The 24,857-nt window shown below is 41.4% G+C and overlaps 1 protein-coding gene across 2 annotated transcripts; it reads left to right on the forward strand.

Annotated features, from left to right (window-relative positions):
* Positions 1–4,357: 4,357 nt before the first annotated feature.
* On the forward strand, positions 4,358–19,766 carry LOC104836651 (C-type lectin domain family 5 member A-like). Of its 2 annotated transcripts, XM_010575345.1 has the most exons (7): positions 4,358–4,494; positions 6,364–6,432; positions 10,266–10,355; positions 15,752–15,817; positions 16,730–16,872; positions 17,516–17,625; positions 18,210–19,766. In XM_010575345.1, the coding sequence occupies exons 1-7, from the start codon at positions 4,413–4,415 to the stop codon at positions 18,355–18,357; spliced, it is 708 nt and encodes a 235-aa protein (XP_010573647.1). In that variant the 5' UTR covers positions 4,358–4,412; the 3' UTR covers positions 18,358–19,766. The 2 variants fall into 2 exon arrangements, with proteins under 2 accessions (XP_010573647.1, XP_010573648.1); XM_010575346.1 differs by lacking the exon at positions 15,752–15,817.
* Positions 19,767–24,857: the final 5,091 nt, after the last annotated feature.

Below are 24,857 nucleotides of genomic sequence, written 5' to 3' on the forward strand. Positions count from 1 at the left end.
CTGGGACAATGATACTGTCAAAATTGCAGAGAAGGCAGCCAAGGAGGCAGATCAAGTAGTCATGATTAAAACCATTGATGTAAGTCCCCCTTTCTGAGCAATTTGTGGGTGGGGGAATGGACTTGGCTCTGATGGTCCAAGAGTAAAGCACAGCTGAGAGGTAGAGCCAACACATAACAACTTGGGTAACACCAGCTCTTCACAGCTTATCCATGGCTATAGGAACTGAAAGGGATTACTTGAATTATGAAGTCCTGTCTTTTAGGCTGCAGTTGCAAGTAACTGTCCAAGATATATTTAGTCATCACTTAACTTTGAACTAAAAAAGCTAAAAATTCTTCTCCAAAGAGAAAAAACAGTCTTGCATCTTGGTAATATAACAGTGCCTAGGGGGTGATGCCATGGCAGGGCATTTTTGACAGAATGAGCAATAAAATAGTGCTGAAGGTCCCTCAGACAACGAGGATACAAAGGGAGTTACGATGATCCAGAAAATCCACATACATGGAACATAGCTTCCTCGCTCTTACTTATCTGACTGCATTTCAGTGCATCAGTCTGGCAACTACTCATCTTAGAGGTGAATTAGGGGAAAAAAATCTCTTAAATTGAGAAAGGATCAAAATTCCATCTTCTTCTCCTCTCTCAGAGAGCTTCTCTGCTGTCAGAGGGGAGACCCATGTTGTGACTTTCTCTGAGATGGCTAGTTATGCATCCAAACAGCAAGAAGACTAAAACACATCCAAAACTTGCAGTGTAATGCCAGTCTTGTGGCTCCCAAGTTAGAAACAGATCATGTAATTTTATTTTTCCCTCTTTCCTTCCATCCCCAGGAACTCCAGAGAAATGAGAGTGGTCTAATCAGAGACATTAGTATGCCAGAGCGGGCTGCCTGTCACAATATTTCTGGACACCTCTCACTGTCAGGTCGGAGGGCCACTGCAAACCTCCGTTTGACCGCAGTATGCACTTCTGAGTCACCAACCACCAAAGAAACTGCTATACTTCCTCTTCTTTCTCTCACACAGCTGGTGTTTTCTTGGCTGATCTTGGCCTCCGAGTATGGGAAATGAGGGGCAGAATACCAAAACGGATCACTGGCCTGTTGAAGAAGTCTCTGTAATTACCACCTGGTAGCACGGTATTCCAGATCTGATGGCCCTGAACATGAGAGGATACTTACATAATAGAAAATTGTCTCCCTTTGGAAGAAATAGGTTCAACGGGCATTGGCATTTACTCTGTTTTCATTAAAAATACTTTCTAGTACAGTTTGTTCTAAATCAGAAAAGCAATGTACTATAATGCAGTAAAGACAGGAATACAGTCATCTCTTCAATAGCTGCTGCTTAATTATTAAATCCAGAGCTCACTGGCATTTCAGTAATCATTATCTAGTCTCAAGCTATCTACATACTCCCTGTACTTAGGTCAGTCTGCTCCTTAGTTATTAAATTGATTCTAAAACTAGTCCTGCCATATCCATCAATGACTGCATGGCAGGAAATTTACCTGCTGATTGCCAGGTAATAATGAGACAATGGCTTGGTGCTTACTGAAAAATAGACCTTATACACTGTCATATAGCAAACCTATGAATTCTAATTTTACAAAAGCTAAATCATTTGCTGTTCTATTTTCTTATGTTTCCCTCCAGTGCATGCATGACAATTAGAAGAGCAAATCTGATGATAGTTATGTTCTTTGTCACCATAATGACTCTTCCAAATTTCAAAATTCATACTGGTACTTTTCAACAAATTGTCTCTCCACACTGCCCAAGGCAGAGTCTCTGGTTATTTTGGCAATAATTGGTACACCAGGTAAAGACACCCTCGGACTTTAAAAGCAAGCATCACAAAACAGAGTGATTAGGAGGGTAACTAACCATGCAGAGTGGATTCCTTCCTCATGGGGCTGATGAACATTTATTAGCTAGTAATTATCTTGGCTAAAACTGAAGCATGGACAGAAAAAAATAAAATTCACCTTGAAGGAAAGCTCATTAAGAGAATCCATGAAATTCTAAGAGAATCATCCAGACACTCAGAGCTGTGTCCCAAAGAATACATACATTACTGAGATCACTATGCTGTGCTTAGTAACATGATCTTAATTCTCACAAAATATTTTGCCCTTCAAATTCCTATGGGAATATATGACATACCTTCTCACTCACAGTGTAGCCAAGTCACAGTAAGGCTGGTAGTACTGAGTGAGACATTCATCCTCCCTTGTATTTAATTAGGGCAAAGGGCTATAGAATAGAATAGCATAGTTCCAGTTGGAAGGGACCTACAACAATCACTTAGTCCAACTGCCTGAGCACTTCAGGACTGACCAAAAGTTAAAGCATGTTATTAAAGGCATTGTCCAAATGCCTCTTAGACACTGACAGGCTTGGGGCATTGACCACCTCTCTAGGAAGCCCGTTCCAGTGTTTGACCACCCTCTCGGTAAAGAAATGCTTCCTGATGTCCAGTCTAAACCTCCCCTGGTGCAGCTCTGAACCATTCCCATGCGTCCTCTCACTGGATCCCAGGGAGAAGAGCTCAGCACCTCCCTCTCCACATCCCCTCCTCAGGAAACTGTAGGGAGTAATGAAGTTGCCCCTCAGCCTCCTTTTCACCAAACTTCCAGCCCTTTCACCACCTTTGTTGCCCTCCTCTGGATGTATACAAGGACCTTCACATCCTTCTTAAATGGTGGAGCCCTGGGCTGGTTGTGGCTGGGATAGAATTAATTTTCTTCATAGTAGCTGGTATGGGGCTATGTTTTAGATTTGTGATGAAAACAGTTTTGATAACACAGAGGTGTTTTCGTTCCTGCTGAGCAGGGCTTACCCATAGCCAAGGGCTTTTCTGCTTCTCACCCCACCAGCGAGCAGGCTGGGGGGGCACAAGGAGTTGGGAGGGGACACAGCCGGGACAGCTGACCCCGACTGACCCAAGGGATATTCCAGACCATTCCATATGACATCACGCTCAGCATATAAAGCTGGGGGAAGAAGAAGGAAGGGGGGGATCTTCAGAGTGATGGCGTTTGTCTTCTGAAGTCACTGTTAGGTGTGCTGGAGCCCTGCTGTCCTGGAGATGGCTGAACACCTGCCTGCCCATGGGAAGTGCTGCATGAATTTCTTGTTTTGCTTTGCTTGTGCATGCGCAGCTTTTGCTTTACCTGTTAAACTGTCTTTGTCTCAGCCCACAAGTTTTCTCATTTTTAACCTTCTGATTCTCTCCCCCGTCCCACTGGGGTGAGGGTGTGAGCGAGTGGCTGTGTGGGGCTGAAAACCACGACAGGCCCAGAACTGCGCACAGTACTCCAGGTGGGGCCGCACCGAGGCTGAATACAGCGGGATCATCCATCCCCTCTTTTGACCGGCTGGTCAGGCTGTGTTGGATCCCCCCAGGATGGGGTTTGCCCTCTCGGCTGCCAGGGCACGCACCGCTGGCTCACACTGAGCCTGCTGCCGACCAGCAGATCAGGCTTCTCTTGTTAGATTACATCTGCCGTCAGCGCAAAAACTAAAAATGGCATTTTCAATTGGTAAATGCTGCTATGAGCTAGGATATTTCCCCTAACTATGATTCACAACACAATGTCCACATAGCTGCCACCTCCTGCTCTATGAAAGCATTAGCCATGCAGGAATTAAAAACCTGGGAAGCATTAGGACTTGTCTTGCTTAGACTACCCTATTCTAGTTGCTGCCTTTGCATACTAAGCACCCTCCGCCCTTCCCAAAACTGGCTGGATCAGTTCCACTTTATTAATCCCCATTTGGCATCAGAAGTTACCTACACGGGGGAAGAACATGTTTCTGAGCTGCACAAACCCCACATTCCTCAGGACAGAGCAAGTCAGCTTGGCTGTGGTTTAGAAGAGCTGCAGACACACGACAGAGCCCCGAAGTGCGGCAGGGTCCTGTTTCAGCAGCGTCGAGTACGTTTCCCTATGGATCAGGGGTAAATGTATCATGTTTTCGGATGTCTGCTTCTGAGACTCTGTAGGGCTGCTCCCTGTCATGTGCCGTGGGTCCACCCTGAGAGCTTCACTCTGCTTTCTGTTCCATTTCATGCAATAACACTTGTCTTTTCAAAACACAAGAGGCGGGGGTGGGGAGTGGGGGAGGGCAGGATGTCAAGATTTGGAAATTCAAAATACTACCAATGCCAGAACCACTTCCTGACAAAGGCGACCACATCAAGGCCACAAGCTTACATTTAACATGCTACTATCAAAAGAGCAATTAGAGGTAGGCTTTCCTTCTCATTGCCAGTTTCCGTATGACAGAAAGAGGAAAGAACTTCCGCCTGAAGGTTCGAGAGGGGAAGGAGCGGTGAGTCGTCCTCAGTCCAGAGTACCACCTTAGAAACAGCAGTGAGAGGAAAAAAGGAGAAGGGGGAGCAAGAATGTCAGAAAATCTCATTTATGCTGACTTGAACTTGACTGATTCAACCAGGCCCAGACTACAGAAGGTCACTGACATCCCAGGTAGGTCAGTCGGTCTGCACTGAGCTTTCTTTGTATTCTTCAGCCTCCCAAACACGTATTTTGAAAGAGTGCCGTGGAGCACCAAAGCCCCAAAGAGGCCAAAGGAAATGTGAGGGCCAGTGCTGTGAAAAAAACAGATGGTGGGGAGTCCATGTAGTGTTTTTTACCAAAAAAAAAAAGGGGGGGGGGATTGTTATAAGGTCTACTTTTCATTTGTTAAGGTGCAGGTGTGAGGGAGAGTTTTCTTGTGTGATATTAAGAGTAGTTTCTATCATTTGAGGAGATTATTCCACAGCCGAACATCAATTGATCCTGAACCAGGAGTGTTCTCATGCGTCAGACTGATTCCTGCAGCAAATCGACCGGGAGACTGAGTGTCTGATGTTTCTGTTGTTTGAAGCAATCTCGCAAATAGCCTGTTTCTTCTTGCTGAGCATAGTGGGCATTGCTTTGGGGTGTTTTCCTCCTGGCTTTGTCTGTACAAACTACTTGTTTAATAAATCAAGCATAAAATGTTTCATGGACAGATTTAGTTTGATTTAGTATAAATGACTTGGCAAAATTCTAACCTAAAATTTATGGTTCTTTAATGCACTAAGAATTATTGCACAAAGTTTTGCACTATTTTTGCTACATCTGCATAAAATTACATCCTAAAATAACAGACTTCATACACTTTGTGCGTTTCATATTCTTTTTTCTTCCCTTTTTATCTGTTTGACAGAAACAGTAGTTTCTATTTCTTGCCATCCTGTGCTGGTCTATTGCATAAAGTGTGATCCCTTGGCATCTATTTTCAAATGGCTGGAGTTTCTAATGCCGCAAGAAACAGTGTTTCTACTACCTCTTTCAACAAGTTACTTCACAGCTGAATTGACAGGCACCCACAGTAGATGGACCTGACTGAAAATTCCATTTTCCTTATGATTTAATCCATGTACTCCTACTTACAGTTTTTATATGGTTTTAACAGCTTTTTTATGTTTCTCTGCTTGTGCCTTTCTGGAAAACCCTTATCAACTCTTTTCTTCCATGTGTACCTCTAATTTATGCATAGTATTTCCCAGTGATTACACATATCTTACAGAAAAGAGTTCAGACACTGGCTTCTGTCTTCTTTTCTTTTTCCTCCAGTTTTCTATTTTCTCTTTGATAATGGATTCCCTGGATCAAATACAGTGTTCACAAAGGAATGCAATTAATTCCATTAGCCAGAAGAATGCACTTAAACTCATAGAAGATGTTAACACTGTATGGTGATAGAAACAAAGGGGCTCAGTGCTGTGTATCAGGATGACTTTGAATGTTTTATAAAATTGCAACATTGTATTTCTTTCTTACTTTCTACCCCCTTTCTATGTGTCCCTCCCCTTCCTTCCTTCCCCACATGCTGTCTTCCATATTTGTTTGTATTTATTATCTGAAGATCTTTTAGAATAATTTTCACTTTTCTCACCATCTTATCATTAACTAGTCACTACTTCAAATTTAGCATGATCTGCAGTTTTCAGGTTTGCTTCAATGTTGTAGCCATTCTCACCACTCGCATATGGATATGAATTGAATAAGACAGTCAGACAGCCTTAGACATTTTTCTCCACTTCTGTTTAGATTTGAAATGCATGTGCATGTGCCCATGTCTCCTCTGTTATTGTCTGCACTGAAGATAACCCAGATCTGTTTCTGCCTATAGCAAGTCCTCTAAGGTGTAAATGCAATGGACAAAAATATCATTCAGGTATACTTAAACACAGTCACACAAATCAGTTGCTGTCATGTGTTTAGTATTTCTCATCATTTCAGTCATTTTTGTTCCATTTAAGTTGTTTCTCATCTTTCTCTGTTCTCTGTTTTTTTGCCTGGTTTTAGATACTACATATGCAGAACTGAAAGTACAATCCCTAGACACAAATGCTGCAGATAGCTACACATTGTCCGGTGAGTTTTTAGCTGTCTGCTAAATTGGTATGGATTTAAACAATGAGAGGAGAGGAGGCTGTTCCATCTTTTCCAAAAATGCAGTGATATAAACCCATATGGGTGACAGGAAGATACAGTTGTCTGCTTTACACAGCCAGAGCGGGGGGCAGTCAATGTGTTGCATTATATGCAACTAACCACGTGTTGGCGTCACTGGTGTAGGAACACAAGGCTATTTTGGGCCAGAACAAGGAACCACCTAACCAGGCCTCCTATCTCCAGCAGCAGCCGTAAGTGAATAACCAGAGATGAATAAGAAGAGGGTAGGCATGTATGATACCTTCCTGTAATACTTTCACGTGCATGCATCTACCCAGGGACTTCCTGAGACACATGTGTTTCTATTTATGTACGCTCAGTGGATTTCTTTTCTACAGACTTGTCTAATCTCCCCTTGGTTCTATACACAGACCTGATTTCTATCATGTCCTTTGATGAGGGGATCCACAGTTCTTTTTAACATCACACGAAGAACCAGCTTCATTTTTTTTACTCTGAACTGGCCTCCTATTAGTTTCAGCTAATGTTCCCTGAAAGAGACAGTAAGCAGCCAAACCCTATCCAAGGTCTCCATGACACTCAGGATTTTATATGTCTTCTTAGTCATCTCTTTTCCATACTGCAGAACCCTAGTCTATACCATCATTTACTGCTTCCCTTCTCTGAACATTTTCCACTATGCTTTTTGAAACAGGAGTAGTAGAATTGCATGCATGATCGAAGGTAGAGGCAAATCATGGATTTATAAAACCACGTGGCAGACAAAACATCCCTGATTTTTGTTCATTTTCCTTCTGAATAATTCCTAATGCATGAGGTTGTACAGCCTTCATCCTAGGAGATATTCAAAACTTGACTGTGCATGGTCCTGGACAACCTGCTCTAGCTGATCCCACTTGAGCAGAGAACTTGGACTAGATGATCTGAAAAGGTCGCTTCCAACCTAAGTGATTCTGTGACTGTGTGGTCAGGACAGCAGACCTGAAGTTCACAGATCTCCTCTAGAACTTTTTTATTTTTTATTTTTAATTCATATTAGATCTGTTACCTTCTAGTCCCTGGGTGCAAAGATAGCTTTAAGAGTAAGATTACAAAATGGCATCAGTAATCCAGCTATCTCACACTTAATGCCTCTTGGAATTTGTTAGTATATCCATTTTTTTATTTGGGCTATATGTCTTCCAGTTCGTGTGGCTCCTCACAAGGAACTGCCCCGAACTGGAAGACCTACCCAGTTTTTACTCAGTCAACCCTGATACGAGGGATTAATATAGCTTCTCTACTATGACCTTAATTTCTGAATGCTTCCTGGGTAGCCTGCCATCCACTGACCTACAGATCTCCAGCAAGGTACCTTTTCTTGGTGTGTTTGAAGACACGGTGTGTTTGAAACATATGTGTTCAAAAACACGTTTGAAGTCTTTTCCTTTACAAGTACTTTTCTGTTGAAGTCTTTCCCTTTTCAAGTTCTTTTCTGCCTAATTGGCTTTTCTTATACATAATCTTTGATCTCCCAGAGTTTGTGATATTTTCTATTTATTTCCTTCATTTAATGTCTACAGCTATGGAAAGTTCACAATCTGCTTCTAATACCTGTGTCAACTTCCTTTTGCCTGTTCCCAGATCATTCTTAGTAGGTGCCTTGTATTGGCCATGTGTTGCCAGGATGCTATCCTTCAATAATATATGGTGTGCCTGTATGGATTTCATTCTCTTTTAGCAGTCTTTTTCAGCTTCTTTTTGATAAGCACCCTCTCCTTCCTGTAGTTACCCTCTTTTACCCATTAGCACTCTATTTTTCCTTAGGTAGTCTAGCACTATGATGACTCTCTTCCTTTTAATCACTTCCTCATATTCACCACATATTGGGAAGCTGTTCAGTTACCTAATCACAGGTGTTCGGAGCCATCTGGGAAGCATCAGAACGTTTGGTCTGGCTTCAGTATGCAAATCTGGAAGGCCACAGATTCTTGGAGGTCCTGTGTAACATCTTCCAGGTCTGTGCAGTTATCTGATACCTGAGGGTATCTCAGGTGGCAGAAGCCACCCATTTTCAGGTACCTGACATCTGAGTACTCTAGTCTAGGGTGGGACATTCCAGATCTTCCCATCTTATTTTTCAGACTTCTAGTATATGTGTAGAAGCAGGTGTGCAACAGCTGTTGTTTGCTTCTCAACTCTTTATTTAAATGACAGTCAGTTTTGCATTTTCTGCTTGACTCTGTCTACACACTGACCTTTCCTTTTCCTGAGGACACAGTGGTTTTGAAGTCACACGTAATGGTAATATCACCCTAAACGGCTCTTTAGCCCATGTCAGCTTCCCTTTCCTCATTTTAAGAGTTACTTACAACCTTCAGCCCCTGCCAGCTTGCTCTTATAAATTTTTAATGTTACTTAAAACCTTCTAGATGTCATGTCCTGCAGCTTGACTCCCTTATAGTTAAGGTGAAATCTGTTCCTCCAGAGCGTTTGGACACTCTGCACCAGATGTGTCCCAAATTCTTGAAGAATCAGAAATCTGGATCCTTACTCCATCCTCTCAGCCAGGTGCTAAAACGCTGCCTTTTCTCTTCTCCCTCCAGTCCTGCATAGGGTACTGGGACCATTTCTGGAATGGTCACCTTAGGATTCCTGGTCACCAACTTCCTTCCTACAAGCTTCCATTTTGCCACTGAAACTTCTCCTCACCCTTCCCAATCATGTTGGTAACCACATGGACTAGTGTATCAGTAGATAGTTTGCACCTGTCAAATAGATTTGTTGATTAGTGCAATCAACATGTTTTCAGGGTGCAACTATTTGCTGACCAAACCTCCTCAGGCAGAAAACCTGACAGCACAGAGTTCTTCTTGAGTGCCACCTTCTTTCAAAGACTGGTTTAAAATCAGTCTAGTTTAATACTATACTAAGTATGACAGCTTCCTAGCATTTCAATAATTCAAATAGTAATGCACAAGCAGGTGTGAAAATGAGGTTACCAGACAGAACAGACCACATATTGACTTAGTTAGGATGAAGATTCAGGGTGGCTTCCTCATTTATCTAAAACTGTTTTCTTTACAGAGCAGGGGTAATAGCAACAACTTCAGTTTGGTTTTCAGATCCTAGTTGTCACATAGACACTGTAAACTTTAAAGATAGCAGAAGGGATAAGTAAATACCAGCAGATATGTGAAGCAAGAAGAGATGGAAAGCTCTCCTTTGTCTTTTAATTCAGTGCCTGATAAGTCCAGTCAGCCACCGAATATATTATTTGTCCCCTCTTGGACCTGCTTGTGCTCTATAGCATCTGGCCAGTAACCACTGAGTTGGCAGACTAATGAATACCGCGAGGATCCCCTTGAAGTAAATCCTGAACAAAAGTCCATAAACACCAGTCAAAACAGATAGAGGAGATGGTTAACTCCTCTGAAAAATTTGTTTTGTTGAGGAGTATAACATGGCAGGACCTTTATCTGGTAAGTTGATTGGGTTTTGCTTTAAGAGTATTTTGAGAGGGTAGGTAAGGATCCCAGTGAGCACTTAACTCTAGTATCAAGTGCAGCAGAATTTAACAAAGTATTCTAGGCAATGGCAGAAGGGTTCAGACTAAAGGTCTGTGATGGAAAAAAAATGTGCCCACAGCGTATCAATCACAAAAACCAAATATCTGAAGGAACAGCACTGAAGGGCTTTGCCTAACTTGAAAGAGTTGTCTCAGTGTGAGCGTGAAAAGGGCGTTTCTGAAGGAAGATGAAGGGTTCCTTTTCATCGTTTCCCTAATCTTTATTTTTAATGTCTATCTGTAGGTAAAAGCTGTTGCTCCAGAACACGTGTCGCTGTATTGGTTGCTGTGATAATCCTCCTACTGGTCTTAGTGGTGTGTCTGATACTCATGTGTAAGTCCTGCTAAAAATGTAATAACTACAATAAATTTGTGACTCTCACCCACTGACTGACATCTAGGTCATAACATCCAAAATCAGTAGCAACAGAAGGCTAATTTGAAGGCACAGGACAGCAGTTTTTAACCAACTGTGCCTGTAACAGAAAATCCGTAAAAGAGTCAAGTGGTTTGAAAGTTTAAAATTCAAAAAAAAAGAGCAAAAACCCAATTAAAAAACTGACAATGTTCAAACAATAAAAAATTTATTATACTAATGTTTTGAAGAAACAAGCCAAGATTAGATAATGCCTATTAGTATTAGGACTGCTATCCATGAGAATATTTCAAGGTGATGATCATGTCACCAAGATGTCCATAAGACCAAACATCTTTAAATAAATATGAATAAAAGCTCATTTGAAAGAGGTAGCTAAGTCACAACTTAAAGGAATTTCTTTGCACCTTACTTGAATAAAAGCCCAGTACTAGGTCTCTCTGCATGTGTTTCACTGAGTTCATAACAATCTTTGAACTACATAAAAAGATACACTATTTTTTTTAAGAAAGAATGCATTCTTATCTCCATCAGAAAAAACCCCAAATTTTAATAGAGCCATGTAGTACTTTCCTTTCTGAATATTTTCAAGGAATCATTTTTAAATTTCAGATGTGGTTGCTTGTTTCTTTTCATCCTTTGACAGTTGAGCAAGCTTAAGAGGTTTGCACAATCAATCACAGTCAAGTCCCAGAGTTTGCCACCTACTCAGAGATGCACATGGAGAAACCCTTTGTGAAGACATGCCAAAACTTTTGATCCATCGAACTTAAAAAACAGGGTTGGGGGAGGTAATTGTTTTTTTCTTTTTCAAGGCAAAGAGTAAAGGACAGATGTCTGACAGTGTTCTGACCTTTATAAAATATAAAATACCACAGGAAGGGCAAAATTTAAAAAAAAACAAACAACGAAACAATACAACATAACAGGTGAGATTACCAGCATTTGATAGAGCTTTAAATCAGGAGTTGAATGAGGAGTCATTAGGCTTTGATTCAGGTCTGGCTTCAGTTGCAGTTACTTTGCTGGGCTTTGTTGGGTTCAGTACTGCCTCAGTGAACTGAAAAAATGCTCCTAAGAAACTTGACATCTAGATCAAACTTGAGAAACTAAATCAAATTAGTTTTTAATTTCAATAGCATACAGTTTTCACTTGTACTCCAAATGAAAACTGTTGTAATTTTGACTGCTTTATTTCTAAGTTTAATTTTATATGAGTTTTCCATACAGTTTTGTTTTGCCAAATATACCGTTGTTGACAAACAGCTTGTTGAAATGAACTAAACTGTAACCGCTTAATATTGGTCCATCATACAAGAGCTCTGCAGGCCAGAAAACATTTTGCATTTCTGTTCATGAAAATGACAACAATATTACTCAGTGGAATCTGACTAGATATTTGATGATTTTTATAGTAGTGCCATATTATTTTCTTTTTTCTTGAGAGAAAATTTATCTGTTAGTAAGTAAAAAATTGGCCCTGCAGTTCATGAGCTGGTCTTCCAAGAAAAGGCAGTCTGACTTTGTTTTCAAATGTTCCTTCATATGAATTAAATTTTGCTGTTTTCTGAAACCAGGAGCTGATATCCAGCCTCAAGATATATGTGTATAAATGCATATATGCATGGAAAACATATGATTTCAAACTGATATTTGTTTTATTTTTCCTTGTTGCTGTAGGGATTCAGTAGAAGGCAAAGAAAGACTTGATGTTCTCAATTAGCATATGACTAAAGCACGATAAAATTCAGTGTTATGTTGCTCCAATTAGAAAATAACACATTGTTGCTTTGTTAGGTTTCAGTGCCTTTGAACCATTTTCAGTAATGCTGCTGTCTCAATCTCTCAGGCAGATTTCAGAGTTTAAGGTGACAATATTCCAGGAGAAAATCTTGACCCACCATTTATGTGTTATAAATTAATTTCCATCTAGTAGGAGAATCAGTAGGGTGATGTTCATTTTTGTAATGCATACCAGTATGCATTCGTTCTAATTTTTCACAGAAATGTGCTTTAAAATTATATTAGGTAGTTTTAATACCAGTATTTGGTACTATTATGTACAAAGGACTTCAGGGTATCTTTGTAAGCAGTACTTCAAGCTTCCACCCACAGGCCCAGGCTATATGCAAAACCCAGCTTCTTCATTTTCTAAAATGAAATTATTCTGAAATCTGCTCATATCATGGTTTGGGGAACTTTTCCTGAAGAGTAAATTCTGTTTCCCCATCTTCCAAACATTTGGTTGCTCCTTCAAGTTCTCAGTCCTCAGCTTTACCTTCATTATTTCTGCCACAGTTATCCGTTTTAAAAATCTGTAAAATAGAATGCATACTTTATCATGTGTATCTCTGTATACAGGTTTGGATGTAATTCTATATACCAGAGCTTTCAGAACCTTTGTTTTCAAATGTTCAGCCATACATCTTTCCTTGTTTGGTTTTTTTTAATAGTGATATCTAAGACTCAACTTCTCCTACACCAATATATTGGAAGCTAATCCCTAAAAGGAACAGGGCAAATCATACAATTTAGTCTCCGCAAAATTAGACTTTTATTGATCTACTTTGATTTTTACATGCTACAGTGAAACTTTTTTCTCACAACTCCAAAAGTCTAGTTCTTGCTTGTTATCAGGAAAGAAATGTAGATTAGTAGGACTTCCTAGGCAGTGTGTTTTTGAAGTTTATAGTGGCTTTTACAATTCATACTTCAACAATTTGTAAAAGAGTAGTTCAGCAACTGTTTTGCACCAGCTCATTATGATCCCAGTAAAAAAAAGGTACTCAGACTCTGTAAGGTATTATTTAAAATGCTACTTATTAGAGCTAATGCTATAAAGCAAGAAAGGACAGTACAGAAAATCCTAGATCCCTTCAGGTGCTGGGAACCCTGAGCAAAATTACAGAACTGAGGAACTTGGTGCAGTGGCTGTTTTCTGGGAAAGCAAGTATAGTCATTTCCCAAAAGAATACTGTTATTTCATACTTATTTCCTTTTATCGCTTACTGTCTGGGTCTAGGCTTATGGAAGGAGCTGATTAATCCTTTGTACTAAAATTGAGATTCATTTATGTCACTGCTGTTTTGAGTCTCTGGTGGTCCTTGAAATCCTTCTGGACATTTTTGGCAGTGGGGTTTCTGAAACCTTGACGGTCTATAGATAAAACTGAAACAATATATGTGGAGATAAATGATATGTTGTATAAGATAAGTGTATATTCGTTAATTATTTCAATGTTGAGTATTCTACTAAATCATTTAATGTAGTAGTTGAGGGGATATTTCAGCCATTACGAGTATTTGTAGTTGCCAGACAAAAAAATTCTATATTCTCTTTATGATCGTCATAGAGCTAAAAGTTGCTTCATTTTGGCTACGAAGAACTCTCTGAGATGGAGTTGGTAGAAAAAATCCCCACATGTTAAGGGCTGGTCAGGTTGTTTCTCACAACAGGCAAAAGTGTGCTTAGTGAAAGGGGTTCCCTTTCCTGAAAAAGTTTGCCTTGACAGTATTTTTTGTTCCTTGAGGAAATAATTAACTTCTGCAGCATTCTCTGAAAATGAATATCTTATTGGAACAAGGGCACAAATACTCCTCAGGATTTTTGTCAGTAAAAAATTGGCTACAGAAAATGTATTGGAAGAAGAAATGCTACATTTATGATAAAATAACCTATTTTTGCCAGAGGTGGGTACAAGGCAAACCCGGATTCTCTGTAACAGAGGTGCTCGTCTCTCAAACTCAATAGTTACTTCTTGTCAGCATAGTTATGACTACATTCTGGTGGGCTGAACCCCTTCCAAGATATCATTCCCACTGCACTACAGGGTCTTGGATCTGTCAAGACGCATAGGTACTAGGGAAGTGGTTTTATCCCAAGGAAAGTAAGAGCTCAGGATTGCCACCTTCCTTGTGGTTAGTTGCAGTTTGGATACTTTGGATCCATCCTTTCACTACCAATTTTCAGTGTCTGGAAGAGATTAGATGTCACTGAATCTAAAGGCCACTCCACTTCTTTTCCCTCATCTTATTTTTGAGCTTACTGCTTGTAAACAAAGTTCTTCCTTCAATATTCTGTTTCTTTCATCGTTTGCCTCTAGTATGAAATCTACAGAGATGTCAGTTCTTTCACGCTCCATGCCATTCTGGTACAAGTTTCTTAGAACTTTCTTTAATTCAGTCTTTTTTCTCATTTTATATATATATTTTTTAAAGGAATTTATCAATTTTGGTTTCAAGTATAAGAATTCTATCCGTACAATTTTTAGTTTAATACTTCTTCACTGTTATTGTTCATCCCTTCATTGTTCAACTCCAAATAACCTCAAAAATGCCTCTTTAAACTTTGATATAGACAACTCCCAGTTAGTTGAGCTAATAATACCCATTCATGTCATGAACAATTGTGTCTTTAAAGCTGAGGTTTCCTAAGCAGAGAAGCTGGGAGAATATCAAGATTTTCTTACTGCTACACAGAGCCAGCTGGAACAACATAATCCTCCTTCAGCTTGTTAACTGTGAGTGATCCCTGAACTCCATACTTTCAACAGGATCTAAACTCTTGAGGGAGTTTGTAAACAGATAAAACCAAAGACATGAAAATCACATGAGCTTCTCTAGTAAACTAAGCATAAGTTTAGTTCATCTAAGGCCTCAGCTACTTTCTTCACCCTCTCAAAACTCTTTTTTTTCTTATTCTCTGTGATAAATTCATGCAGTCTAGCTAGTCATCAGATAATAAAAATAAATTTGTAAGCCTCCCTCCACGAGTCAGAGTCAGAAGCCTCCTGTGGAGCACAAATCCCTCACAACCACTGTGTCAGAAGAAAGAGGAAAATCAATGCTATTTCAGCCTGGGTATCTGCTTTAAAACCTAAAATGAACACTATCGTCTCATTTTGGTCTGGGGGGGAAACACTGTTAGACCAGCTTCCAGCTGGGGCACAAGTATGCTCTGCCTGAATATCTCACGCCAGTTGTTTGGGGTAGGAGCAGACAGTGACTGCAGCTCCAAGCACGCTTAACCAAGAACAGATTGGCTTGAGCACTCATCTCTCAAAGACAGCTCTTACTTCTTACTGCTATAGTTGTGTGTATACTGTACACCACATGTACCGCTGCACTGAAAATGTGCAGAGCATTTTTTGTCAAGTTCCAGAGTTAGGCTCTTTGGAAATCTGCTCCATAGTATGGTACGACAGGTTTGGGTTTTTTTCAATGGAGAAGCCAAAAGGTGAGGAGTAGGCATTCTGTGTGGGGTGATGGTGGGAGTCAAGGAGGTACAGAAGAGCTCTGACAACATATGGCAAAATGGTCAGCCATGCAAAGCAGAAATTGTATTCTTATTTCCAGACCGTCCAACTGCAAGCAGCCCGCCTGACTCAAAACCATCCTCCACCACCTCTGAAGAGGCACTAGGTAGGTAATCTTCTATCATTCAAAAGACAGTTTCCAGAAGCCTGTTAGATTGCCTTTTTAGGGGGGGACGGGGGCAGTGTCTAGATTTTGTTCAGAAGAAAACCGAACAGACAAAACCCCTGACATCTCAGGAATAAACAACCTTATCCTGTACACTCATAGGATGAGCTGCCAAGGCCAGAGACATTTCACATTTTAATCATCTTTAAAAGTAGTGCTTGGTCAGCGCTGCATTACTGTTTCAGAGGGAAGAACTGATTGCTCTCATGCTAGTACAGAAAAGCCCGTGGCTAGGTGAACGGACATGAATATAAAATCCCTTTGGTATCACAGCATTGTAGCGAACATGATAGATCAATGTGCGTCTATTGCTTTTCAAATACCCCTCCATTCTTAGCATTTTACCGAAGTGCAATTCCCCTTTGCTGTTTACAAGCTGCTGGATAACCAACTAAACTCTATCAGGCAGTCCCTGTCTCCCTGAATCCTATCACCGTTTCCAGGTCCCATTCTCTGTTCCTCCCGGTACCCAGCCTGGCAATGGAGAGAAATGTTCTGTCTTTCAGTTGCATCACTATTGCTGTGTTTTGCAGCAGGCAAATAAGACATTTGAAAACTGAAAGCTGCTTCTTGCCCTGACCATTTCTCTTTATCTCCTGAGCAAAGATTTAAAAGGCTGGATAATGTTATCCATCATTCTACTTCTCTGACTCATGCCTAGTGACTCTTGGGCTGGGATTAGCTACAGGGATCTTAGACTGGCAGGGATCCTCAGTAGTCTGGTGGAAATTTTAAGTAGGACCATACAGGTACTTTTCTGGTTGTAACTTACTCTCTTACCTTTCTTTTGTAATAGGATCCTTTCGTTAGTGTTAACATTAATTTTTCCACACCTGTTCTTCCCTCCTGCAGGCTGCCCCCAAGACTGGAAACAAAATGGGGAAAAATGCTACTTCTTTTCTCCAGTGCAGAAAACACTTGACTGGAACACCTCCCGTAAAGAATGTATTGACAAAAATTCAGACCTGGTGATCATTGACAGCAAGGAAGAACTGGTGAGATCTAAATTCATGGGGCTGCTCCTAGGGTTGTTTGACCTGTATGCCAAAGGGCTGATGGGTTACACTTGTGTCTTCTCATGTTAGAGGTCTTTGCGGACCTATAATCTACTGCTAGCCACATACAGCAAGCACCTCTGTACGGTAGCAAACACCTTCACAGTAAGGTGCATCTTGGTGCTTGAAGTCTCGCATCCAGAAGCTTCTGTCTCCAAGCATGCTCCCATGGGAAAGAGCAAACTCTCTGCCTAGCTGACTTATGTTTTAAAGGGATTTAGCACACAAATCAAGACCAACAAGTTGAACAGACACTTATTTGTGAGAGCCATTGCTCTGACAAAAACTGCAAAGGCTTTCCCATCACAATCAGAATAGAAAAGTGTCTCCAGGTAACACGTCTCATCTGGCTAACTACAATGTATAGCTTTAATGGTATCACAAGTGTATTATTCTGTTTAGTCTATTCCTAAAAGCCCCAGGAAGAGAGATGAGATTAAAAATGGAAAAGTTTAGCCTCTGAAGCTGTGGAAGGAGATGGTGTGCACACAGTTCTGTTGGCTATTTAGCACTAAGATTTCTGTGCACCTCTGGTGAAGAAAATGTAATTTTAATGTATTATCATTGTTTGTTTCCTTTCTAGGGTTATCTTTTTTCACAAACAAGAAGTTATTACTACTTACTTGGTCTCATATTCTCGAAGAGAGAGAAGAAGTGGAAGTGGATTAACAACGTGGAACATAACCCAGACATGTAAGCTTATTCCAGCAAGTTACTGTGATACAATGTCTGGAACCAGTAAAAAGGAAAAACCTGAGCCAACAACAGGGAGTACAAGAGAGATCAGGGACTGCAATTTGTAGCAACCTGATTCCTTGAGATTCAGGTGCTTCAGCATATCCCTGTGACAAGTCAAAGGGAGCCTGTAAATCACGTGGGAACACAGGCATGTCACATCAGGATGGCAAGAGAGGACACAGCTGTGGTTCTGGTGGGGAAGGAGGAATCTGACTTGGTAGAGTTCAATGGGGAAAGAAAGGATATACCAGGCAGATATAAGAGAGACCATGATGTCAGCACCATTGAATGGAGGCTACCAAAGAAGAGGAAGGTTTCTGGATGGGAAAGCATAGCTCACATACTTTTGTTGAGGTCTGGGGAAGAAAATAAAGGCATGGGAGGAAGATTCTAATAAGGCAGCTTCTAATCCCACTGACAATAATATAGCTTAGCAGCAAGGCCAGGTGCCACTCTGTCTTTCACAGAGGCGATATTGTCTGCATTGCATCCAGCTAGGTCAGGAATGCAACTAGATCTGACTTTCTCTCCCTGTTCAGGTTTACTATTGGAGGAGACTTTACTGACTATTTCTGCACTGTCATTGGACATGACAAAGTAGAAACTGCATCCTGCAAGGGAGCCCTAACAACACAAAATATGTGTGAAAAAGCTGCAAATATTTTAGAAAGGCAGAAGGAGAGCTAAAAACAAGATGTCTGTAGAGCTTGGCCATGGGATGAGTGAGGAAGCTGGATTTGGTGTCGGTGGCTGAGATGAAGCTACGCTGAAGCTTTCCTATGGAAGCCCCTTTGCCAGTTCAGGAAGATGTCTGTTCAAGGCCAGATTCTGACTAAACGATGCAAATTAAATTTAGAAAAATGTCAATGACACTACTACCCTTATAGAAAAAAAAAATCTGCAAAAGCCACTTGTGATACCTAATTAAACAAAGGATCTTGAAAGACCAGGAAGATGTTTTCAATGCAGCTTCACTTTGTCAGAATAGCACCCATTTCCCTCGGATGTGGGAAGCAGGTTCAGAGCATGAATAGGCCTGTTTGTTATTAAATTTATTTTTATAAGTTTGAAATAATTAATTGCAGGAAAACTAGGTATAATTAATGCCATTTAGCGATATTTGATACGAGACCTCAGTAATGTGTAGGCATCTGTGATCCCAGAGGACTCTTCTGGGTCACAAGCCTCTGCCAGCTGGTGTTAAATACAATAACTCTGTGGCATCTGATCATTCTCATTTTCTTTGTTGACTCTAAAGCACCCAGACTTCTTCAAAGGGCCAGTAAAGCACAGGTGCAGGCTTGATGAAGGGACAGCACCTTCCACTTGCTGTCAGATGAAATTTATTCTGCTGCAGGGCTTCTGGTGGATCACTGACTGCTACGAACAAGGGACCAGCTAATGCCCCCCAAATACCATCTCTGAGAGATATTGCCTATTCCTTATTTCTAGACAAAATACAGACTGCTAGACTCACCTTAATAACAGGCAGATTTCAAGTAAATTTTGAAGGAAACGGTAATACAAATCACAGAGTTCAACAGGAGAAAAAAAAAACCAAAGTGAGTACGTTCACAAGGATAGCTCATCCTGGTCAGCTTTCTCTGAGGAGATGACTGACTCATCCGAAATTAGAGTTTTATTAAAACATTTGACTAGGATTACACATAGAAAATCATTAACAAGCCTTCTGGAAAAAAATATCATGTATAATACATTCAGTAGTGGCCTTGCTGCAAAATGCACACATCTGCTAGTAATGTCTAAAGTGACGTAAGATTATGTCTGAATAACACAAGACTGGAAGACAATGTCAAAACAGGAGAAGATCCAAGCCTAATACAGTAAGAACTGCATGACCTGAGTAATGTATATGTATATGGAAACGTATATGGAAATGTATATGGAAAGGATGATGAGTGGGAACCTGGAGTTTTTAAAAAACATTTTTAAATGGTGTCAACAAATGCAGTGTCTATCTTTTATCCGTTGGACTTGCTGATGTAGCTGTGCCCTTCTTGCCCATTCATGGCAGATGGAGGCAAGGGGCAGAGTAGGAAAAAGAGAAAGCCTTGATGCTGTGCAAGCACTGTTCAGCAACACACAAATATCAGTGTGTTATCAACACTTTTAGCCACAAATCCAAAACACTGCACCATACAGGCTGCTATGAAGAAAGTTAACTCCATCCCAGCCATGACCAGTACAATATCCACCCCTTATTCCATATCATTTGCATCATGCTCATAACCCCTCATCAACACCCACCCCATCCTTTGACATATACACAGATGTCATTCCCTTAAGTCTACAGGCCATCCCCATCAAATGTTGATTCCAATATCCATTCAAATATCCATTAAAGTCTGTTCAGTTAATTTAGTCCCTGACTTGGACTCCATCTGTTACGGTGGTCACTCAGGACGGGAGAGGTGCCGTGTTGTCAGGGATTGTTGGGTGTTAAAACCACTATGGGCAGGGTTATTGCTGGGCTTGCCCAGTTTCTTGTGAGGCTCTTACCCCCCACTGGTTCAGGTGGTTCCTGTTATAGTACTTCCTACAACATACAACTCAAATCATGACTTATTTTCCCCCAAGGTTAAATCTCCTTGGGGTACACACCAGTTTTCCCCATCCTTCCACTTTGCCGCCCAAGTCCACCCACATCCTTGAGTGAAAGCAATCCCACAAATGGATTTACCTCTTCCCAAGGGAGGAGCAACCCGCACTGTCTTTCCCAGGCAGTTCCCTTACACGTACTATGGTAACCTTACCTCTTCCTACAGTGTGTAGGGCCTTTGTCTGGGAAGAGCCAGGTCAGTCAGCAGAACCTCTGGTGTTAACCAGCCAAGTGGCTTGTGCTAAATTTACATCCCGGTGTTTCCATGTCCCAGCACTCATCACTCAGCATAGTCTTTAGCAGCTCATTGTAATGCTCAGCCTTTCCAGAGGCTGGTGGGTGACAGGCGATGTGATACACCCAATGAACACCCATGTTCCTTGGCCCCATTGACTATGAAATTGGTTTGGAAATGGGTCCCGTTGCCTGACTTAATTCTTTCTGGGGTGCCATGTTGCTAAACATCTTGCTTTTCAAGACCCAGGGTGCTTTTTTGGACAGAGGCATGTGTTACAGGGTATGTTGCCAACCACCTGAAAGTCATCTCCACCATGGTAAGCACATAACACTTGTCTTAACAGGTTCATGGCAGCAATTCCAGTTGAGAACATGCTTGTTAGTGCAGACAGGTTGCTTCAGCAGCCAGCTATTACCGAGGAAGCAAAGGACAACAGAATTTCATATCAAGCACCAGTTCCTCATTGCCTGTCCGGTTCTTCTCATCTGTGAAGTTAAAGGTCCCGGGGAAGACTGCATCTTTGGAACTGAAGACAAGCCTGGTCACTGATACCTAGAAGAATGTTAATAATATCTATAAAAACATTCAGATATTGGCAGATGTTTGCAGGGCATTTACCCTTCCTATCCAAGAGAAGACAGTGACTGCCCATAGTGTCACGGTGAGCTTGGGAAGAGCTATTGCTCTGCCTTAGGCAGGTGATGCACAGTGCTCATCATATTCTCCCCTTGGGATTGCCTCAACCACATGCCACCAAGATGTCATCAGGCCACCTCAGCTGTGCCCACACTGGACAACACCTCAAATTCATTTTATGAACTCCAACCACTGATGCTAGCACACATCCTTGGCCTGATTTGTGCATGGTGCCTGTGCACCCACAGCCACGGCTTTCCCTGCAGCGTGGGTTTCTGTGCGGGACCTCACCTCATCTCAGGGGTTAGAGAAGAGGTACCTCTGGGCTACTCACAGCTCTGTGCGAATCATTGTGTCCTAGCTCCTGGGGAGGGACAGTCCAACGCAAATGGACTCAGCTCTGGAGGAGCAGCCTAGCAAGGCTGTCTCCATCACACTGGGAGGGACCTTGAGGGCTTCAGCACAAGGGATAACTCTCTGTTAGATGACTGGAAGAGGAAGAAAAAGTCACTCTACGCAGCAAGAGACGTGCCACCATAGGGTGGAGAAATGGGGACAGGGCAGAGGAGAGAGGACATATCCCCACAGCTAGGGTAAGGCAGGCCACTGACACGCAGGGGCAAGCACCCAGGGTAGGACGGCCCGAGGGTACCCACCTTTCAGAAAAGCCCCGCTTGCTGCTATGGGACTGCATGCTGCTGCACCTCTCACTACTGCTAACTGATGTGCTGATAGCCGAGTCTTTTTACGCTTTTTTAGTGGTTCTGCTTCAACATTTTTGGCACCTGTTGTGGTTTAACCTCAGCCAGAAACTAAGCCGCTCACTCACTCCCCCCCACCCCAGTGGAGATGGGGGAGAGAATCAAGAAAAAAAGTAAAACTTGTGGGTTGAGATAAAGACCGTTCAATAGGACAGAAAGGAAGAAAATAATAATGATAACAATGAAAAATTACAATAATAATAATGATAATAAAGAACTGGAATACACAAAACAAGTGATGCACAATGCAGCTGCTCACCCCTTGCCGACCGATGCCCAGTTAGTTCCTGAGCAGCTATCTGCGCCCCGCCTCGGCCAACTCCCCCCAGTTTATATACTGGGCATGACATCACATGGTATGGGATATCCCTTTGGCCAGTTTGGGTCAGCTGCCCTGGTTGTGTCCCCTCCCAATTTCTTGTGCCCCTCCAGCCTTCTCGCTGGCTGGGCATCAGAAGCCGAAAAATCCTTGACTCAGTAGAAACACTACTTAGCAACAACTGAAAACATCAGTGTATTATCAACATTATTCTCATACTAAATCCAAAACATAACACTATACCAGCTACTAGAAAGAAAATTAACTCTATCCCAGCCAAAACCAGGACAGTATTATTGATCAATTTAGCAGGAAGTGGATTTATTATTCCTTATTTGAAAAAACATCGTTACAGATCAACAAATATAGATTTTGCACTTCCTCTTACTGTCAGTGGGAGTTATATAATTGATACAACTCTAAGTCTTACTGGCAGAAAAATGTGTGTAAGTATGCATTTATTCAATGCATTGCAAAAAATCATACATACAGTACATGCACTCATGTACAGCAGCTCTACATTTTGAGGAAAACACTTTTAAAATGAAGCTGAATTTTCATGGAGTCATACACTTTTATATTGAACCGAATTAAATAAATGGAAAGGCTCAATAGAATATAGTGTTTTTCCATTTTTAGTTGCCAGAGAAAATCAGACCTTGGAATACATACACTTGCTGCTGAACTGGGCAATGGAACATCAGCACAGAGAAACAGCACTGAGCAGAGAGATCACCATTTGCTTTTGATAAGCAATTTGGCAGGGGATAGTAGCACATCTAATTGAAGCCAGAAGCAAATAATCTTGCTTTCTCTTTCTTCTTCATTCATCCAAGGTAAAGACTGGCTTTCTGTTTTCTATCCTTATCAGAAAATGAGCCAAAACTACTGCAAATCTTAGCCTTCCACAAAGCAGATCTTCACAATTTATTCCCATTTTGCTTTTTCTTTACAGTAAGATCCAATTGGAAAATGCGTAACAAAAGCTCAGCTGTACCATCCTAAATAAAAAATTGTTACAGTAGACTATCTCTCTCTAAGTATGAGATTTGTGACCCAAAACCCACTTCCTTAAAGGGATGCAAGGAACAAACCTCATGTAATCTTCCCACTGGAAGCTCTCACAGCCTGCTATAAACTGGCATTAGCTTAAACCATGTGGTACGTGGGTACCCTAATCTTTTCTGTCACATTGCCCAGACATCTCTGCTCACTTGGAGATCATGGAACTCGTTTCCTGAAGTCCCTTTCTTGTAGCATAAATGCATTTGGTTCTGTTTGCCCAAACTTGTTTTAAAACAATAGGTGTTTCCTGAAAATTCTCCTTTGTTCAATGAGGTGCTGCTGCTGTTCATGTCTCTCAAATGTAATTTCCCATTTTTTTGCTCACTTACCTTGCATGTAAAGCTAAATGCAAGCTGTAACAGTGAGACAAAAGACCCCACGGTAAGGGGAAAAAAAAAAATCGCCTTTTTCATTTTGCACTCAACTAGACACAAATCGCAGGTACTTGTTTAGCCCCGTGTACTTTTCCTGCAAGGCCTTTGACTCATCTGACTCTCCTCTGTGACAGCCACATAGGCTGGGTAGGTAGAGGTTCAAGTCGGTAACTCAGGTTGGAAGCAAGTTGCATTGTGCACCTGGATGATCAAAATGAAGCTCTTGCAGGAGTCCACAATTGCTTGCATCAAAAGAAATATGATGGTATGAGAATATTTGAAGCAGAGGGTCCTGGGCTTTGCTAGCTCCTTTGAAGGAAAACAGAGGAATATCCTATCCAGAGCACATGAGCAGTTCAGATCTGTAGGAAGAGACACCTGTACTCAGACAGCTTTCAGCACAAAGAGACAAAAGTATATGTTTCCACGCACCTTCCCCCCCCTCTTTTTTCCCCCATCTTGTTTTTGCGTAGGTTTGATTTTTTTCTTCCTGTTTTGTGTGGAGTTCTGGTTTGCCTGCTATTCATCCACTTTCTGCTATATTTGCTTTTTGTTAGTGGAGTACTGCCTTCCTGCTTAGTTCTATACAGCAGCTTCTGGGTTTGTTGTTTGTTTGGGTTTTTTTAAGAACCTTGCCTTCATTCACTGTTTCCTCCTAAAAATTAAAATCCCTTGGTTGTGATTCTTGCCAAGATACTCATAGCATTTTTTCCATCAAGCGTATGCTGACTGATACAGTCATGTCCAGTCTAACGCATACTGTATCTGTCCCAGTCTTCCTGTTTATTACTGCATTTACTTAGCACTTACCACAAAACTCAGTATAATCTGTCTGGTGAAGCCTCATCCCTGCTTCCACTTCCCATTCTCTCTGTAATTCCCTATTGCTTCTTTTCAACACTGCAGCCATTATGGCTAGGACACTCTTCACAACAGACATATAGGTGCCAGGATCTGTGCTGACTTACTGACAACAAAAACAATGCACAGGGGCTGCTCAAAGCTTCTGCAAGCAATCCATCCATCACATTAGCAAGGTGCAAATAGCACAGTTGGACTTCAAAGCTGAATGCAGAACCCCACTGTATAACGTACAGCGAAAGCCTCCGCTGGCTTCACAAGCCATACACACGCCTGCAGCCGCAGCTATACTGCCCAGTAGAGAGGAAGGGCA

This window comes from Haliaeetus leucocephalus, unplaced genomic scaffold (genome assembly GCF_000737465.1).
Source record: "Haliaeetus leucocephalus isolate CR32 unplaced genomic scaffold, Haliaeetus_leucocephalus-4.0 Scaffold473, whole genome shotgun sequence".
NCBI lineage: Eukaryota > Metazoa > Chordata > Aves > Accipitriformes > Accipitridae > Haliaeetus > Haliaeetus leucocephalus.

Excerpts from the sequence above, each read along its gene's own strand:
- LOC104836651 (XM_010575345.1), top strand. The coding sequence starts at position 4,413 with ATGTCAGAAAATCTCATTTATGCTGACTTGAACTTGACTGATTCAACC. Across the intron at positions 15,818-16,729 it reads CACCTCTGAAGAGGCACTAG|GCTGCCCCCAAGACTGGAAA; the intron begins GTAGGTAATCTT and ends TCCCTCCTGCAG. Across the intron at positions 17,626-18,209 it reads GTGGAACATAACCCAGACAT|GTTTACTATTGGAGGAGACT; the intron begins GTAAGCTTATTC and ends CTCCCTGTTCAG.